The sequence below is a fragment of the Cygnus olor genome, chromosome 1 (assembly GCF_009769625.2).
Source record: "Cygnus olor isolate bCygOlo1 chromosome 1, bCygOlo1.pri.v2, whole genome shotgun sequence".
In the NCBI taxonomy this organism is placed as follows: domain Eukaryota; kingdom Metazoa; phylum Chordata; class Aves; order Anseriformes; family Anatidae; genus Cygnus; species Cygnus olor.
The window spans coordinates 1,988,295-2,008,747 of NC_049169.1; the positions used below are offsets into that span (position 1 = coordinate 1,988,295).

Genomic DNA, 20,453 nt, shown 5'->3' on the forward strand with positions numbered 1-20,453 from the left:
CCTCGGGAACCCAAAGAAGTCTCCAGCGTATGGGAACCCATCCTCGAGCTGCTGGAGGCTTCATGGGGCCACAGCAAGCTGGGACGGGGCGGCCACAGGGAGCCTCTGCGTTGTCACCACCCGTGGCAGCACAGAGTCACGGTGTGGGCCTCAAAGGAGCTCCTTTGGAAGCACCTTCAGCACGGGGGATTTTTCACCGTGGTTGACGTTGATTTACACCGTCGTGCTCCTACTTGCTCCGAGGTACGAGCAGGGCAAAGCACGAACGATAAAAATGTAGGCGCCGCCTCCTCCCTGCAGGAAAAAGAAATTCAGGCTCAGCGGCGAGGGCTCCTCTCCCTCTGCCTTCCAGGAGACACAACAGATAGCTCAGAAGCTTGAAATATTTCCTGCGGGTTACCAAAAGGCTATGTCCAGGGAGCAAGGTTTACTGCAGAGCCTACCCCGGGTACCAGGAGGCCTTTGCTTGAGCTCCAGCTCCGCAGGAGCGGGTGCTTGGCTCCTGTTGGGCTGGCGATGGAAAAAACAACTGGTAAATGGCTGGGGGGACCCAAAACTGTCGCAGTGACACCATAGAAGTGTGGGGTGAGAGCATAGAAAGCCCAAACTGGTCCCCTTCAAATCCTTCGTCAGCTCTTGCTTGCATCAGGGATGTGAAGAGAACCACGGCTGCAGTCGGCGTAATCACGGCAGCGCTTCTTGCCCCTGCTGCTGCGCTGTTAAAAAAAAAAACAACAACAAATTATAATTCATTTTGACAGCTGCCAAATTAGCAGCACGTTACGCGGTGTATTCAATTAGACAAGCTCCCGAGGGAGAAGGTGGAGCTCGCGGGGCAGGCAGGCGCTGCCAGGGTGCGGCGTGGTGCTTCGGCAGGGGATTTTTGGAAACGGATGTGGGCGTTCGGCAGGGGAATGAGCAGCCCTTTGGTCACTCCTGGCAAATTCACCATCTATTTCTAGAAAATAAAATAAATAAAATAAAATAAATAAATAAATAAATACAATAATGTAGTTGCTGGATTCACAGTGGTCTCACTCGCAAGTCAAGCGCTGACCAGCCCAGCCCGTATCGGTGACGATAGTGGAGGAGGGAGTCAGGAGATGAAGGTCAGAGAACCAAACCAAAGCTTTTTACACCCATTTTTATTTTATTAATCTGGGAAGTGGGGGCTGGAGAACCTGAATCGTCTCCCCTAGCCTGAGCAGCCCGCCCTGGCTGCCTGTGTACCCCGGGGTCGCCTGTGGAGCATCGCGGCCTCCAGTACCTAGCAAGCCTGGCAGCTCTGCAGGAGGAGGAGCAGCTGCCCTGGAAGCCTTCCCTGAGCTGCGAATTAAGCTTTAGCTACCAAACTTCAAAGCCTCTCCTTCAGGCAAAGGGCTGTGTTAAAACACCGTCCCCTTACGTCTAACGAACCCATCGGTCCTTAATTCAGCAGCTCCTTGTCCTACAGCATCCACGTTGCTACCAGCCTGGGGGAGGACTTGGGATAAAACAGCTGCCCTCGACTTCCCCAAACACCTCGGCATAAGCAAGGTTAAGACCTGGAGTAGAAACGTTGGAGCCCTGGGGTCTGACCCAGTCCTGAAGAACTCCCATGGGATGGCATGAGCTGCTGGCATTGCTCCCTGCCGTGCTCTCCGGGTGTGTGCCACGGGGCTGGGACAAGCACGCGTGGTCCCTCCTCAGGCTGATAAAAACCATTTCAATTCATGTGGAAGAAACCACAGCTACGGCTATTGTTGAATGTTTAATTTAAAAAAGGGAAATTAAACAGCTTGTTATACTCCCCTCCGTAAAATTCAAGACTCGAGACTTGCTTGACTATGAGTAACTTTAGGTGCTACTCTGCTGTAATCCAAACACCCTTCCTGCCAATGAAAACAGAGTTCCCCGAAACAGCCCCGCGTTTATCTGCCAGTCTATAAATATAAAGGCACCGAGCTACACGTTCTGTGCTTTCAGCCAGAAATAAACGCCCTGAACTAAGAACGATGAACGGCGATGCTTCCCAATCTGCTGAACGAAACGTAAATGTTACAGATTGGGAATCTTCTGCCTTCAAACTCAGCCAGGTGTTTCATGCACCAGGGCGCACAGGCAAAGGACAGGGCCATATAATGTGTTTTTTTGCAGGAATCTCATAAATGCGGTGGGCAGCTCAGTCTGCTGCGGAGTGGGATGGGAGCAAGTGAGAGCACACGGCAGTGAAAGCGCAGAGAGGAAAGGTGAGAAACTGAATATTTGGCTGCATTGACTTTGGTCAACATTTCTAACCTAAACTCCCCCCTGGTATCTTAAAACGTCCCGTGTCCTACTTCCCCACCATGTCCTTAACCCTGCTGGGGACGAGTGACCCCACACATGGGGTTTGAAAGCTCAGGCCTTTCAAATTGGTTGCAAGCTGGGAGAGTCTCTTCAGCCATTATTGTCTGGTACAAGTGCAGTAAGCTAACCAAAACCTCGATCAAATGCTCATTTTTCATCATGGCAGGTTTTTTTTTTCCAGCTGGGAAATGGGAGAAGCATATTTATGCTCCACCTGCATAATCAAAACAGAGATAATTCCTGCACTAAAGAGCTCAATCTTTAAGACCTTTCCTGTAAACACAAGCACTCGGCATCGCTGTGCTTGCTCACTGAAGATGTCCAAGGCTTTTGCACGATTACTGACTTCAAAGTTGTGCCCACGAGCAGCACAGCTCAGGGACAGCCGGTCCTGCTTTAGGTAGAAGGGGACAACCACTGCGGGGGCAGAGGGGTGGACTGGGGCTGGATGGGGAAGATGTCTTGGCTTGGCAAACTGTGCAGGAATGGAATCAAAAGCGAGACACCGACACGATTGGGGTGTCACCCAACTCCCGCTGCCCTTCTTTTCCAGGGGGATTATGTGTATGGGTTCTGGAATTAGTGTTCAGGAAAAAAAAATCTGATCCATGTACACTGCCTGTATCGCCTTCCTCATGTAAGCAGTTCTGTCACCAGGCTGAGCTGGGAGGTGGGATCGCCCCGGCCCTGCTGCGCACGAAACACCAGGCACCTTGCAGATATTCATTAACCACAACGCCAGCACAGCTCCTTGCGCCTGTAAAACAGCAAAAACCATCAGCCGATCAGCGTCCCCGTCAATCAAGCGTGCAGCCGGCCATGCCAGCCAGGCTGACAGCTGGAAAGTTGTTTGCAGAGGCAAAGCTGAGGGTGTTTGCAAAGGCAAAGCGGCCGTGCAGGGCCCTGCAGGATTTGCTGGAGAAGCCGCGGGGCTTTGGAAGCGTTCAATCCGGCACCCACCTCGCTCAGATGCCTTGGTCAAGGCCACCAAGGTTCAGACTGCAGCTTCAGCTGCCTGAACTCCTGCTGAACCCAGGCCGCGGAGCAGCCCTGCTTTTTGTTCTGCCAAAAAAATGATAAAAACCGGTGTCTCAGAAGAGCTGTTGCTCTTCAGCTCGAGGATACAGCCAGCTGCAGCGTGGAAAGGAAACCACTTAATAAAAGACTGAGCTGTTTTACAGGCTTCACTGGAATTTAAGGTCAGGCTATCCGAATCTATCCCTTACTTACCAGGAGCTGCGTGGCTTTGTTCAGCTTATCCTATTTAAACAACGAAAACCCCTGGCCAGGTTCTGAACAGGCACAATGAGATAAACCAGAGCCAGCCCATGGACACAGCTCCGCACTCTGGGAACGAGTCACGTCGTCTTCTGTGCATGCAAAGACCTCTCGGGACCCACGCTGTAACATAAATAGCAATCAGCCTTCCTCGGGGCAGGCTGCTCAGGCAAAGGGCCCCACGATCTGTTCCGTAAATGGATGGTAATGAAAATTAATCAGGACAAACATCAACTCGAGAGTTTTATTTACTTGTCAGAGCTCTGTTCCACATATAGAAAAAAACAAATCTTCACATGGTGCTTACAGCCTTCAGCCAGTTCTCTGAAATTGTAATATTTTTTTTTCTGGTGACTCCTTACTAGGTTGTTTGTTTAAAGACACATGCAAATGAAAAAATCGTCTCAGCTCTTCAAAAAACAGATTTTATTAAAAATAGACTTGCAACTAGTTTTCACTCCCAACAACACTGAACATTTCACAAAATCTCTCTTCAAAATAGTTCACTGGTCCTACAATATCGGTGATATTATCAGAAGCCCTGATGCTTCCACACGTCAATTAAATCTATAAAATAGGAGGGGGAGGAAAGAATGAAATTAATAGAAGATATGGACTTGTGGCTGTGAGGAAAAAATTCTACACCATTTCCCAGCTGAGAATGCCTGGGGAAATCATTTTTAGTGTTGGGAAATGCAGAAATTACTTTTTAATAAAGTTATAAATAAATAACTTTTTGGAGATTTAATCAGAAAGGGATTTAGAAATAATCTTTGATATAATTTCTTTTCAACAAAGCAAAATCTATCAAAATCAGTATTCCCACTAGGCAGAAGGATTCAGCGTGACCGAGACAAAGACTTGGCTAGCAGTGGCCGTCAAGGGTTGGTGCTCTTCCGCCGAGGCGGGATTGGGGGTAGGACAGGTCTGGAGTGGGAACCTGGCCAGTTGCTGAGCTGAGGCACGTGTGAAGAACCAGCCTTGGGTTTGCTGTGCTTCCTCTGAAGATTGTCACTGTGGAGTTCATTCTCTGCAGAAATTATAAAGTGAAGAGACTTAAGAGGGTGTTTATTTAAATGAATTCACCACAAAGCGCATCCCCCAGCTGAAAACCCCGTGTTTTGTGGGGGGAAAAAGGGCTACTATCTTCAGTAGTCTAGTGACTCTCTAGCTCATGTGAGTAACTTCATGCCTAGGCAGCCATTATTTTGAATTTCTCCTGAAGTTCATTGAGAGAGAGCTGCTGTACTGAGCATGTTTCCTTCACGCCACACTGATTCTGCCACATCCTAACATTGCTTCCTGTAAGAGTGTCATTACCAGAGGCATGAAGAAGCTGCCCTGGCACCCAAGCGAAGCTACTAGCATTACGGTAAGCGTGATGCACAGCCTGAGCAAAACTGTTACTTTGGAATATGCTTCAAACCTTGCATTCTGTCCGCTCCGTTTTCAGCTCCCCGTGGATCTTGGTGCTCAGCTTGGGCATCTTCAGTGGGATGAGCGTGGAGAACAGGGGTGCGAACAGGCAGGCCTTCAGCAGCAGGTGCACCGGCGGAGTTTAGAAATAGCCTACTGGCAGGACCAGATCCTCTGCAGCTGAGAGGGGGAAGCGATTCATGCTTTGAAACAGCAAGAAAAAAAGCACACGCACCAAGTCTGACAGCGTTATCGATGTTGCAATCACATAACTCAATCAAAAGTCAGAAACAAATGCCAGTACTTATCAGCTACACGAGGCTTTTTCACACATTACGATTCTCTCAAAACTTCTAGCACTAGCAAACACAACTACTACCTCTCTCAATGTTCATTTATTGATTTAATTAATTGCACAGACAGGTAAAGAGACAGTGAGTCAACTTCACAGAATGGCTGGGGTTGGAAGGGACCCCTGGAGGTCACCCACTCCAATTCCCTGCTCAGGCAGTTACCTCTCTGTGCTCACAACCACATCCTGATGGCTTTCAAATAGCAAATCTGGGATCAGAACTCAGAGCTTCTTATTTCTAAATCTGTGTCTTAGTGAGTAAAAGAAAATAGGAATTGCCTTGAAAAGAAGCATTTCTGTGACAGCAAGGACCACAGGTAGCCATTTACCAGCGAGTGGTAACCAGGGCACCTCTGACCTATACGGTGTCTTGCGGAAAACCTAACCAAAGCCAAAGCCTGAGTGGTCTGAGATCCTTCATATTAAAACAAATAATCCATGAACACGACGTTTCATAATGTCTGTCTTCACATGGACTGTTCTGGTCCATATGGGAGAAACCGATTCATAGGTTTATGAATACAGGAGAAGCTCAAACTTTATCCACCCTGACCTTATCAATGGTGCAGGCCAAAAGAATTTAATCCTCTAATTCTTGTAAGAAGCATTTTACCTTGTGAGAATACTGTGATTACAGTGTTCTGGGGAATAAAACGAGAATTTCGTTGGTATTTTAATAAAACCATACTGTAAGAAGAAGGGATAATGAATAATGAGATAAAACAGTGTGGTACTCCCATAAGAAACAGGTAATTATCTTCTAACTAGAAGTACTGTGAAAGTCTATGAGATTTTTGCTATTGCCTTCAAGGTAAAGGAATATTATATTCTGTAATGAACCGAGTGCTCGCATCTTCCTCCAAGGTCTACTGCATCCAAGGATGCTCATCAACTGCTGAATGCTCTTGCCAAGCGCTTAACCCTAGCTGTAATCGCATTTTAGCTGCCTGCAACGTGCATCAGACATAATCGTGGCAGGGATAAGGAATTACTAGGAGTAGTGAAACCAGGCTTAGTATAAACAGCACCATGGACAATTCAACAATGTCTACGGCAGTTTCTAAAAGGCCAACTACTTCTGCTTTTGCTTCAGAGAACGTATGGTTGTGCAATCACCTACTAATAAAGGCTATAAATAGACCATAATTACGTGGTTGGAATTAACCCCTGTTGATCGCCAGGCACAACGACATGAATGCACTACATCAAACCCCAGCATACTAGGTGTTAAAGAAAAATCTTCACTGTTTTCTCCCTAGCTGTCCCTTTGTAAAAGGGCAGAAGACAAGGCAAACCGTGGAAAATAATTTACACACCACTTAACGGTGAGGTAGGTACCCAAGTTCCCCTGAAAATCATTTGGATCGCCTAAGGACAAGAACCCCACAACTCAGCGCTGCAGCAGAAAGCTCTGTCAATACCTTGCGGGCTTGTAAGGGAGCAATTCACAAAATAAAAGCCAAATTACAGGTAAGATTATCCTGTGTTGGTTATATGATTTCCCTGTGGGGAAAAAGCATGTTTGATGCAGTACCTTCTTCCCCACAGAGAAGTGGCGTAAGTTACAATGACAAGTGCAGTCCTGCAAGCTTAACCCATGTTTACCTGTGGCACCAGACCTGCACATTTTTCCTATAGGACACTCAATAGTTTTAACTTTTTATAGTTTATGGTGTGGTAGCTGTGGCAGCAGCTGTAATATATCTGACACAGGGGAAGACTTGGTGTTTTACTAAATGCCTCACTGTTATATTTTGGTCTTGGCCAAGTTGTGAATTTTAATAAACCTCGACGTGAGGCTTTATTGCAATACTCATCTCGGTGTTTAGTTGCACAGAGTTCAGCAAAAGGCTTCTCTAGTACAAATATCAGAGGAAACGATTAAGGAGAGCTACTCAGAATGAGAAAACCAACAAAAATAAGTGGGGAAACTAGAGCTTATGCAGTCCCTGCCATCTAGATGTCCAAGGTACTTGTGAGGGGTGTGGTACAGGAGCTGAGCACGTACCTCTCCTTCTTCCCTTCACCAGATGATCTGTAAATGAGTTCAGGTAACCTATCTCTAGTCATTCCCTGACAGCCCCAGCACAGAAAAAGAAAACTATTATGAGTGAAGCAGGCATATGTCTTGACTTTAAAGTTTTCCCTCTGCTTATATTTTCCTATCAGTTATATGGAGAATAAATGTATAAAATAAAAATAAAAATAGAGAGTAATAACCCACGGAATAATAAGATAAATGGAGTCTACGTGCACTAAACACAAAATAGTCGAGGAGTAAAGCCCTGGACTGCTACAGATTCTGTTTAGATCATGCACTGGCCAGCCAAACCCTAACATACATCGTTGTACATGATGATGTAACAAATCATTTGACAGATATTTTTCATTTGATTGTGTTTTGCAATAGTTCCTTGCTAAAGGTGCTGCTCAGCGGTAGGTGAGGTTCTGCCTCCACCCTCAGACCTGTAAATAACAAGGGTATCGGAAAATATTAAGAAGTTTCCCCTCTCTGACTCACTGGTTTCCAACTTCAACTTTGTTCCTCCTCTCTTCTCCTCTCCTTGCTATGCTGTAACCAGATCATTTCAACATCTGGCTTATACTACAGCCTTACAAATACCTCTACTGGTAAAAGTGAGTAATGAAAAACAGCAGACAAGGATGTAAAGAATTTATCACTGCCTGTGGTGACTAGCTGCCCTTTAAAGTACAGTTGCGAGATAAGCTGCCCTAAACAACAGCCACTCAGCACAAGCAATGATAAATTGTTTAAGCCTATGCGCGACAACAAAGGGAACTTTGGGCAAAAAAAAAAAACAAAAAAAACCACACATCTTCACGTGCAGGAGAGTTCAGAGCCGGCAGAGAACTTCAAAGAGAACTTAGAAACCAGCACAGTGTTTTCTTTTGTGAAATAGGGAAGGACTAGGTGAGCAGTTTACTTCCAAGGAGAAGACCACAGCTATGGTCTTAGCGATGAAAAGAAGCTGTGGATGTAATTAGAAACCGTCTGGCTGGAAACTGCAGGTCAGTTGGCAGATGTCCAAACCAAACCTTTAATTTTCACTCGTGGAGTAAATGCAATCAGGATCGTCTATTTTACTTGTAGATCAGAAGTAAAAGAACAACTTCAGAAGTTGAATCCAACAGGTGTCAATGACCTGATGGATAAAAATGGCATTTCCATCACAACTCAAACTGCCAGATTTGAGAAATAATGTAAAGAATTTGGGACCTGGACACGTTGTTGCCCAGTGAGACATCAGTCTAATCTGCAGACCCAAACCTGGAAAACAATATTTGCTCCATTGCCTGTGCCTGGAGGTCAAAACGTTAGTGCTCTTACCCCTTGATGGCTTTTTTTATTTTACTCTTTCTTCCATTCCAAATGTTGAAAGCATAAAATTGGGGGAGAAAGCAAAAGAAAAGATTAAAGCACCTCAAAATTCAGGCAAGTAAAATCACTACACTACTTTGCTCCAGTACTTCAGAAACGTGTATTTTTTTTTCCACCAGAATTTCAAATGCATCTACACAACAGCATTTTCATCAGTCATGCCTATAAGGAAAGTTTGGAAGAAATTTTCTTATTTCCCTTGCAAAAGGATTTGACAACATGACTCTATACAATTTTGCCGTAGGCCACGATGCATGCACAGAGAATGAATCAGATTAGCAGTTTGCATTCTCTCTCCTCACAGTTGTTTTTCCACTGTGTTATTAACAGTGCTAAATGAAAACACTGCTAAAGTCAAAACACCAAAATGTGGTGGAGTGGAAAGACATATTTATTCCCATATGTGAAGGGTAAGACCTTTACAACTCATCGTAGCTTCACACTCATTTGAGTTACAGGTCCTGCCTCTTACTGGTAAGGACAGATGATGCATAATCCCTCTGCAACCTATTACGCACTCAGTTTCTCTCATATGCTCACTCTGTTCCCCTTCAGCACACTCCACGGTGGCACAAATACTCAGGACAAATGGATCTGCAGAGGCCTACGGTTTCAACCTTTTTACAGCATGCTAATTAACAACTTGTAATTACAGTGGCAGGTAGTACATCACGGAGAGGGAACTGGCAGTCTCTCTAGGATATAAAAGGAACACAGTTTTTTTTTTTTTTTTTTTTTTCAACAGCAAGTTTATCCAAGAATTCTGCTTTAGCAGAAGTGAAGTGAATGGGTTGAAATCTTAGAAAGATGTCAGCATTTCTCATTGGCTTGGCTTATGTGAAAAGTTGTTTAATGTGTGTTAGGAAGGTTATTTAACACAGCGATTTGTTCAATTGAAAACAAATAGTTTCAAAATGCACAGTATGGATGTTTCCATACAGTAGGAGAGGTACCTTGGTTGGTATGGAATGACGACAAAACATCAGATATGGGATTGAAACCATGATCAAATTCAAATTTACCAACAGCCATATGGCATAGCCATCAGCTCCTTCTCAGCTGCAGTTTTTAGATGAGTTTTATCGTAGGTTCAGGAGAGGGAGGAGAGCTCACTTTACGGTGGCTCATAGTACAGCCACAAGCACACACCTATTTCCAAGTGTGGATGGGGGATCTGGCGTGTCACACCTCACTAAGTCTTGCTGTGTGGCATCCGGCTGCTTCTGCGCATCCCATCTGGGCACGAGATTACAACAGATGGCCAGAAGAGGGGAAAAAAAGCTTATCTAGGATTCTGCACAGAGAGGCTGCAATGTCACTTGCCACAATAGCAGGCAGGCTTGTTGGCAGCCAGAGCTCAGACATTTTTACGGAACAGGACAAGGAGAGTGCGTCACAGCCATCTCGGCAGGATGGCAACGTGGACCTGTAAAACGAGTCAGGAAAATAAAGCTCCCTTCCTAGCTGAATGCCTACAAGACAATGAGGATGTAGCCTTTCCAAGTCTTCTTCTATCCCTGCCTCTCTACAAGTTTTAATGAGACAGGAGTTGCCTCCCTGCCACACCTTGGAGCCTGTTTAGCTGCAGTACATATAAATGAGGATGCTCACCACTCACAAGTGGAGATGCTGGACAAGATATGAAGCGTAGCAACAACGACTGAGATAGTAAGGGAAGGTAAAGGTACTACAAAGTTCAGGATCCTGATAGGGTCTCTTGTTATAATGGATGAGATATGAATTTGAAGATCATGATAGAACCCAGAGTCTCCAAAACAGTATTCTATGGTAAACATCTAAAGACAGAAAGAGAAATAATTCTGATGGCAATATCTGGTAATTTATCTAAAAAAAAAAAAACAGTTAACGTTGAAGTTCTATTTTTCTCTAGCTGGACCAAATTTCTTTCAGTATCTTTTTCCCTTCAAATATCCTGTTCATAGAAAGATCTTGAAATTCCCTTTTTTTTTGTTTTAATTATGGTGTCTAAATTAAACCATTCCTACGAAAGATGAGACTTTGCTTTATGATGTAGTGACACATGCTTAATAAGGCTGTTGATGGAACAGGTGAGACAACTGCATTAGCTTGGAAAATGGTTTTAGATCTTGCACATTGCAGCATTAACCTTCGTTCCACACAGCGATAATCTGCTGTCACAGAAACTGAACTCACCGGCTCTCTGGGTTATTCAAGGGGAAGCTGTGATCTTGGGTGACACTCCTTCCATCTGAGACCAGAGAAGGACGTGTTGTTGGCTCCAGCAGTTTTTGACGGGAGCTGCCTGGTGCAGGAGTGACTGCTAGGTCCCTGAAATGATACAAAAGGAAAATAAAGGGCATGTTACATGCTTTTATATACTGTGACAGCGTAGCTAGCGCTTGGCTCACAAGATGTGTTTGGATGAATAGGAGAGTTATCTCCAGTGGAAGAGAAGTGGTAGTAAGCAGCTGGGGCTAGTAGTCCTGGCTCTGTTTAGAGCCAGTGGAGAGGAACAGTCACAGCTACGGAATGAATAAGCTCAAGCGTAAGCAGAGCTCTAAGCAGGTCGGATGAATCACTCTCCACCAAGACAGAGCAGAGCAGGACAGCTTGTTCAGAGACGTTTTTGTTAAAGACACTCCAAATCAGGTGAGATTAACTCCACCCCTCATGACTAACTCAGAAGGAGAGAAGTTTCATCTTCACAGCCACTTGTAACACCTAAAAAGCCCATTCCTGGTGATTGCAGTACTGACACCATGTTATTTACAGACTTAATTCGCAGAGCTAAAACCAAACACAAGTAGAACTGAAGAGTGCCAGACGTGAGAGGTCCATAACTTAAAATTACAGCTCTTGGGAGTTTCCATACATCTACCCCCTGTACCTGAGCCATCCCACTGACACACCACAATGACCTCCGAAGGAATCTGATAATTTTTAAGGGCAATGAGCCTACTCAACTTCTGTGCATGCACTCATTTTCTAGTTTCCCCAAGAAGCTTGTCAAGAACATTTTTAATTGTGGTAGCGACCGGTGAATGCTTGCTCCATAGGAGAAGCTAGGTTTGTAAGGAGGTATAGTATCTTTTATTGAGGCTTATTACTCAGACATCATTCCATAGCCCAATACACTGGCTCTGCAAGCAAGGTTTATCAACTGCTCATCTTCAAATTCTCTTTTTTAAAGTTTCTTCTTAATAATACCTATAAATAAAGCTTCCCATATGTAAGGCCTCAAGCTGTTACTGTTTCACTGTCAAGTGACTGCTGGCTGGCTGCTAACGGTGTTTGTTCACTGTAGGCTCAGATCAAAATCTGAAAGGGTCTGATTCCAGTAACAGCCCCAGAGCTACCGAGTGCTCTCAGAAATCAGTTCATGTAAATCAGCATCACTGAAATTAAAAAAAAAACTTAATAATAATAAAAGTAAAAATCTCTTAACAAAGAATTCTGGTCAATATACAGAATTCTGAGTAATTCCGCTCAGAAATACACAGCCTGACAACACAGGGTAGAAGAGTCAAAGCAGAGATCTGAAGGCAGGATTCAGTGCCACCCCTCTCAGGGCTAGGTTGCTACGGGAAAACGTACCCTACTCCCTGGAGCAAAGGTTGGTATTCACGACCCGTGACCCCCTCTCAGAAGCTATATCTCAGCTGAAAAATAAAACAACTTGCCAGACAGTTAATAAAAAACAGGCGTTTGTAAAGGCGAGAGGGATGTTCTTCCACCTTCTACCTGTGTGCCAAATGTCTTCTTTACATTTCCCTTTGAGTTTTGTACTGTCGTCAGAGGGATTTATATTCTGATTGCACTAGTGTGCCTCAGCTCAAATTAAAAAGGAAAAGAGGTTGGATAACTTAAACAGCACCCTGTGAAAAGGCACACCCATGTAGCTCAGGACAACGTCCTAGTTTTGTCACTAATAGAGGCATAAAAATAAAACTGAAAAGTGAAATTACATTGAAGTCGGAGGCTGGCCAGACAAGAGGATCTGCAAGACTTGTATGCAACTACATGCACGCAAATCTTATGCTCAGAGTAAGTAAATCCAGCCTGAAGAGCCTCTCAGCCACAGGTGGACCATGCACCTTCTCTCTTCCCACTTCTAGCAAGGAGCTCTGGTGAAACTGTAAAGTAATATAAATTTTCCCTGACTTAGGAAAGTGAGATTGCACGTTATAAATTCTCCTCGTGGTGATGTCTGCTCTTGCTTACTCCACGTCTTTCAGCAACATTCCGAGAAAATCAGCAAGTTAATCGTTAGCTAAAGGCCTGATCTGAGCGAGACTTCAACCCATCCTCTTATTTATTACCCTCAGACACAGAGACAACCAGCGAAATTATTCAGCTCAAACCACCAAACATTGCCCTCATTGTATTAGGCAATGAGACATCAAAATGGCTTTAATTACACCTGCACACAGCCACAGGCAAAAAATAAAGAGGACAGGTTTTCAGTAGTTTGGATTTAAGAATCTAAATTTATGTAGACAACCCTGTGGGGCTGCAATAAATAAAACAGGTTAGATTCTTGTGTGACACCACTTTTAAAATTTTCTAATGCATACTCAGGATAATTGAGCAATATATTTCAGTTCGGATTAAAATGTGCAACGATGACATGAGACATTAAAGAATACTTTACTGATACACAAGCAATTCAGAACATCTAGTACCTTAGAAACTTTCTGCATATATAATTATTGGCATCAGTTTCATATATTTCAGAGAATTTAGATTCATTCCTAACTGACGTAGGGTTTCCATTCTCTGCAGCAGCACTGCTCAAAAGCAAGCTGAGCTGCCCCTGTCCTCTACCACTCTGGGTCCACTGCCACTCGCTCACACTCCCAGTCTGCTCTCAGCTTGATGCCAGCACAGGCAGCCCTTCAGAAAGGGAGTGAAACAGATTAGGGAACTGATCTGGCTGAGGAAGAAAAAATAAAAAAGAAAACCTTTTTGCTTGGCAAAACTTGGTAAGTGCCTTTATGGAAGAGCGCTATGGCCATAAGCTCGCTACATCAAGATTCATTAGCTAAAAGCCTCTAAGGCTGGATGTACTACGAGTGAAAGAAATCTCATTTTTAAATAAACAACTAAGTGGGCAAAGTACTTTTATGCACTGCTCCTGACAATGAAAATAAAGAAAAGTTGTATCATGTTCTAAATATAAAATATTCAGAACAAAGCTGGTTAAGATTCAAGCGAAAACAGACACCGAGAGCTTTTAAAACTAGATTTCAAACACGTATGACCTCTGTCCTATTTATGTAGCCACGTAAAAAGAGAAATTAGAACTTCTAAATAAAATACAGGTTGAAAAAAAGTATTTTTCCATAGGAGAGAGAAATCTGGAAAGCACTGAAGCTAAGATAGATGTAGACATAATAGTGAGATGAGATGTACAACCTGAATTTCTAATGCAATTCGACTGCATGAAAGGATCGGTGCCAATTTTTAGCAACATATGCAGAGACAATGAAGTGTTGTACCTCAAAACACTGTCTATAGAGTCTTGTTTGCCAGCACTTGTTGTAGGGAGACTTGAAATACTCTGGTCAATTTTGAGAATTAATTAACAAATTAGAGAGAATTTCTAGTAACGCTACTGAACTTAGTAAGGACAGGCTTGCAGAGAGAGACATTACAATACATACAGTATAAGAGAATCAAAGAAAGGTATAAAACAAGATAACAATCTAACTACCCCAACATTATTTGGATTGTACTGCTAATATTACTACAAATAAGACAATCAATTACCATGTTGTATCTGAGCTGCACAATCTGTGTCCAAGCTCCTTGCTCAGCCCTTGATAAAAGCTAAAGCAAGCCACGTCGTATTACATTTCCTATGGGCTAAGAGCGCACACAAAGATTACTACCACAGCTGAGATGAAATACCCAGTAACTTCTGAAGTTACTGTAAAGTAATGCTTGACCCACGTCCATAGTTACATATTAAAAGAAAGAGCCATCAAACCCAGGTGAGCTGTTGCAAGGTGAAAGCCCTTCTTAAGGGCATTTAAAACTTCATTTGATCCATGACAAATAAAAATGCTCAGCAGAAGAAGCACACACTAGCACTGAACTGGACAACACGACCTACCAGGTTCTCCACTAATTGCTACATTCCAGGAATCAGATTCTCTCGCAGAATTCCAACCATTTGAAAACTTTCTTATTTATGGCATTTCTTGACTTAACCTCTTGCATGGAATGGTGCGTTGTCTACTCTTGCCTCCAATTCCGCCGAGCGCATCCATCCCTCGAGGCCTGGTAACTGCAAATGCTGATTGGGGGTGACAGGATTTTCTCTCACCTGCCTGACAGCTCTGCTGAAACAGCTTCATGCATAACTCCAAAATCAGCTTCCACGGAATGAGTATTGTGGAATAAAGGGTGCAAAGAGCAACAGACTAATGCAGACTCAAATGAACAGTTCATATTATCACACTAAATCAAAAACAAAACATACAGCAAAAGAAAACACCGATTTCCATTTTTCTTCTCAGTACAATATAGTTTAAAATGAATGAGTGGAGAGAAAAGTCCTCCTTAAAATAGTTAAACTTTTCTCTAAGTAAAGATTTGGAAAATGTACCATAATTATGCATTTCTGGCATTATGCTTCTGCCGTTGTTTCTTCTAATGACAGTTTAATTCACTGATTTTTAAATTTCCTTATTTATTTATTTTTAACGAGTCAGTCTCCAGTCTTTGCCATTGGAAAGCTGGTATGTATAATTGGTGACTGCATTTGTAGAGGCCTGAAACAAGATGAAAGGTGTGAATTGTTCTATTCATTTTGATGAGTGCTGACTTAGTGGTTCATGGTCTACTTTAAATGTCAACACTGTGAGCCTTTGCAAGATGGGTAGGAAAAGTAAACACAGAAAAATTAAAATTAGGAAGATTTACACCAGTATTTACCAGGTGAAGTCAAGGATCCCACAAAAGACCAACCAAAGAAGGTACACCAGGATTTACAGACTTAACACCATTTTGCAGGGCTGTGACTATGAGGAAGAAGAAAGAAGAGAGCCAGTAAAGATAGAATACATTTTCTAGAAAAAAACAAATAACAAAATAAAAAAAAAAGTCAGAAAGTAAAGTCTGCTTTCAGAAATTTTGCTTTAAACAGAGGTATCCACAGAAGTGTACTGCAAACAACCTTGTGCTGAGCAAGGCTCTGACTGTCCATTTATCACTAGTAGCACTGAAAAACACGTTGGAGACTGTGAGCTGCCAGAAGAAGGATCTTTTTCTGCTTTCTCAGAGAAGAAACATATAATAACTTCATAGTTTTAGACAACTTGCTTGTGGATGGTTCTACCTCGTATGTTTTCGGTGTACATTTCAGAACTGCTGAGCTCCCAAGTCAAAAGACAGACCGTGTGAGATACATTTGTATGGCCAGATTTAAACATGATAGAAAGGACAGTTGTCTGTGAGACCTGCAGTCCCTGGCAGATTCTAATCATTCACCCATAAGAACAGGGGAGAAGAAATCTAAAAGAAGCATTTTTCATTTGGTTGCAAAGGACTTGGCTGAAACTCCTCTACATTACCTTTGAAACAGCTGGACATACACACTAGGTGCCTTCCCTGACAGAGCCTGACGTGCTGCAGCATGACGCCTTTGGAGAGAAGCTTCTTCCTGATAAGGAAATACAACCAACTTTATTTAGTAACTTGGAAGTATATATGGTAACTTAATTGCCTGTAATATTCCTCTCTTTTGTCAAAGACTGAAGTGTATGCATTTATACATTCTGGGAAAACAGCAGAGCAATACTGTAACTAAAAAGGTGCAAAATATGATCTATGCAAACCAAGTTTTGGTCTGAAATCTTGCTGGCTTTGAACAATGAAGATCATCTCCAGTGAAGCCCCATTTCTTCATATAACAGCCAAAACGTGTCAGGACGTAGCAGGAAGGAGTGCCTGCAGAGAACCACTTTTGATGCATCCCAACCTTACCGTATATTAGAGCAGGGATAATTCTAGTTAGGCTGTTGTCTTCAGCTTCTTTTCACCAGGAAGGGACTGAATACAGAAAAATTTGCCTTTGCTACATTTCAAATACACTGGCTTTGCCTCCTTGCTCCAGCAATGCTGAAAACCTGCCTTACCAACTCTGTATCAACCAATATTCCCCTCTCAGAGAGGGGATTACCTTCTGCAAATTTCAGTTGGTTAAAATGAACACATTATGATCTCAGCAGACTGGAAAATACAGTCCAAGTTTTAAGGGTCTGTTAATTAACATGTGCTGTAGCACAAAGTAATTTCTCAGGTCAGACAAACGCAGAACTACAGTGTGCTTAAAAAAAAAGAGATGTAAATCTCAAAGCAAAGTTATTACATCCTACTTTGTTATCAGCTGATAGCCATTGATAGTTACCAATTTAACAGCTAAATCACGTCTGTAACAGAGGCATTTTGTCACGGTATCAGGAATGAAAGAGAAGATAGTTAACAGCTCAAATTATGACTGTGGTGAATTCCTGCACTTTCCCTCACCGTTTATGCTAAGTAAGGGTCTGTTTAAGTGCTCACTGAGCTTGTATTGTGCTTTGTTTTCCTCTGGACAGTTCTGTCCCCCATTTTTGTTTTTTTTTTTTTTTTTGTGGGCATTACAGGTATAGATTCCTTTCTGATCATACCTTGTATCGTTACAACTGCACAGAAGTGGTGCAGGGCTGGCACGCTCACAGGGGATAAGGCTGCAGGGAATCTGATCTACTGGCTTTCCCTACAGAGCAGGCTCTGCTTCTTATTTTGCTTGTGGAAAATTCACACCTATAATTTCTTCATATTTGTTATTTTCCTGTTCTACATGATGGGAGCAGAATGTGTTTACTACAGCGACAGCACATTATTTCGGTGCCTTAAGTGCAAAAATTTTACTTTAAGGCCACAGACATTTATATTCCTCTCATTAAATACAGTCCAAGAGGCACCTGTGTTTCACCTTGAAGGTTTTACTACATTGACACTTCAGCTGACGCTATAATGCTTCCTCTGCATGTAAAAATATATCGAAAACTTAGCGTAGTAAATAACTAAAAGTTATTAGCAGCACTGAACAAGGCAACTAATAAGAAAGAGAGCCTTGCAGCACGTAAGTAACTTAAACCCATGATAAATGATAGCCTCCTTCATCATAAACCACTTCTCCCTGACTTGACAAAATGTAAACTTTCAAAATAAAAATAAAAAGGATGAAATAAAAAAATGAGGAAAATAAATTGCTGGGGTAAGAGTGCGGGCAGAGAGCCACCAAGGTAAGAGAAACTCTGCCTTCTCTCTCACATTAAACTAACAAAACTCGAGATGAAAGAAACATGAAAACGAACGACACTTGTGACAGTTTTTGAGATCTGCATGGCTCGAAAGGAGGTATTTCATTTCTGAAAACAGAAAGATAGAAGGCTCCTTTTTTACGCCAGCCATTTTACAATCATACCTTTCTCCACACCTAAGAAAGCCTTTTTTAAAGCCTGGGAAACAGGCTGGGGGTGGGTAGAGGGTCTTCTACTTTGGCTCATCTAGAACACTAATTCTAAACATCAGAGGTAGTTATAAATACAGAGACAGTGGCAAAATTGTACAGCAAGTCATGCCTGCCAAGCCATCATTCATCATAATGACATCATAACCTTGGAATGGAACAAAGTTTAAAGCTTTCATTTTTCTTTTTCTCTTTCTCTTGTCGCTGTCGTATAAAAGGAGCATTAGACACATCTGCTTCATAGCCCCAACTCCCCCACTGCCTGCAAGGAGAATGAATGCCTTGAGGGAAAACACCATTAAGAAGAAAAAAAGAGAGAGATGAAGCTGAAGTTGTAAGAGGTTATTTGAAATCCAAGCACATTGTTGAATCTGTTGATTGAAAAAGTAAAAGCAGGTGAAAAATGTGCTCAAATTTGATCTCTTGCATTTATCACTAGCACTCACTGTGAACCACTCAGCTGAATGAGTTTTTCCACTGCCACAGGATGGCGTTCATAAGTAATCTTCATTGTCCTATTAACTGCATCTAGCTATTTGCTCTGAATAGGAGAGTTTCAATATCTTGTAGCAGAACTTAGAGATGATATTCAGCTCCCTTACACCAGTACACAACTGGATGAAATCCATTATGATAAATAGACTTATTCTGGTGTAAAATTGAGCAGAACAGTTAGCCTGTCCTCTCAACTGAGCTTACCTGCTTCATTCTCATTCATCTGCCTTGAACTCTGGGGAACAGGTAAATAGTTGAAAGGAAAGACATCCACACAACAAGAGGCTTTTTTTTTTTTTTTCTGGAGAAATAAAGGTCTGATGTAGTTTTTGCATAGAACTTATTTCCATCCTAAAGTTAGAACAAATGTTCCTTACCACAGAGCTCAGTTGTGCAGCAAATTTGTCCAAGGTGCCTCCTGAGCAGTTTTTGGCAGAAGAGTCCAAGAACTCATTGACAGAGGAAGACTGAGCAGTGCCAGCAATTAGTCTGCTGGGTGACAATGTTTGCTCCTGTAAGAGACGTATTCTTGAACCTAATATGGAAAAGACACTTCTCAAAACGTAAAATTCCAAGCAGCACTTTGCTTACAGCGAGCAGAAAGAAACTAGACATTTGCAACTGTGAGCTGGCTTTTGGCACCATTCTGGATTTGCAAAAGGTAACCATGAAAGTTAAAGAGGATATAAACTATTCAGTTCCCCCAAAACCTTTTAAACATCACAGATACAATTAACGTACTCCCTCAATACTTAGGCAAATGAAAATCATGACAAATCTGGGATGAAACCCATCACCCTACATTTAAGGATTAGGAAGAGGTGTTTAACCATACAGACAAGTTCATTTTGTTATGGATGCTCTGACATGCCCCGCTCTTCTGACTTCTAAGCTAATTGCAATCTGCCTATTTAGGAGTTTTGACTTCCTCAGAGCTCTTAGAATCTGACAGGGGGATGGAGTGGGAAGCCTTTCCTTCTGTTACTTATCTAAATTTCAGTGAACAAAAAAATCCAAAGACTTGCACCACTGCTGGATTGCAAGGAATCAAACATGAATGTAAGCCAGAAAGCTTACAGGAAAGATACTTGTAAGTATACTCTTATAAATATTGCTACACGATAGTTTTTGCAGAAATTCAATCATAAGAAAGGTTTAATTGTATTGTGTGTCATATTGTCACACTAAGAAATCACATAATACACACAATGGGAGTAGACATCCAATCCACGAGCATGTTCGTATACCAAATGTGGTTATTTTTCTTACTATATGCATTTGTAAAAAAAAAAGTTTCAACGGTCATCAGATGACTTGCTGCCTAACCATTATATACCTGTTTGTAGCTGCCAGGAAATCTGGTGTTAAGCAGAGAGGAGACAGGACTTGAGATTCGTGGTCTCTGTTTCAGTCACGGTAAATTACTCATTTTGACATTGAGTAAGTAGCAGAGCCCAACCTTCAAAGGTGCAGGGCTTCACACTGCCAAAACTTCAGTGGGATTTCTGGTGCCCAGCATCCCAAATAATCAGTCTTTAGCGTAAATGTCCCTTTTCTCATTTGTAACATACAAATAGTAATGCATACTCCACAGGACTGCTGTGAGATATAATTAATGGTTGCGTAGTACCAAGCTCTGTGGATGAAAGTTGCTAATGCAAGTACAAAGCATTATCAGC

At 42.5% G+C, this 20,453-nt stretch overlaps 1 protein-coding gene across 3 annotated transcripts in view; it reads right to left on the reverse strand.

Annotated features, from left to right (window-relative positions):
* Nucleotides 1–3,961: 3,961 nt before the first annotated feature.
* The window catches only part of LRGUK (leucine rich repeats and guanylate kinase domain containing), a 50,120-nt gene continuing 33,628 nt past the window's right edge, over nucleotides 3,962–20,453 (reverse strand). For 2 of the 3 annotated variants that reach the window (XM_040546002.1, XM_040546012.1), the window contains 5 exons: nucleotides 19,152–19,309; nucleotides 16,334–16,422; nucleotides 10,950–11,084; nucleotides 5,033–5,202; nucleotides 3,962–4,636 (listed from right to left, as the gene is read on the reverse strand). In XM_040546002.1, coding sequence (XP_040401936.1) covers nucleotides 4,485–4,636; nucleotides 5,033–5,202; nucleotides 10,950–11,084; nucleotides 16,334–16,422; nucleotides 19,152–19,309 — 704 coding nt within the window. In that variant the 3' untranslated portion in view covers nucleotides 3,962–4,484. Of the gene's footprint in view, nucleotides 4,637–5,032; nucleotides 5,203–8,723; nucleotides 8,754–10,949; nucleotides 11,085–16,333; nucleotides 16,423–19,151; nucleotides 19,310–20,453 lie in introns of all 3 variants that reach the window. The other variant, XM_040546019.1, reaches the window with a different exon arrangement.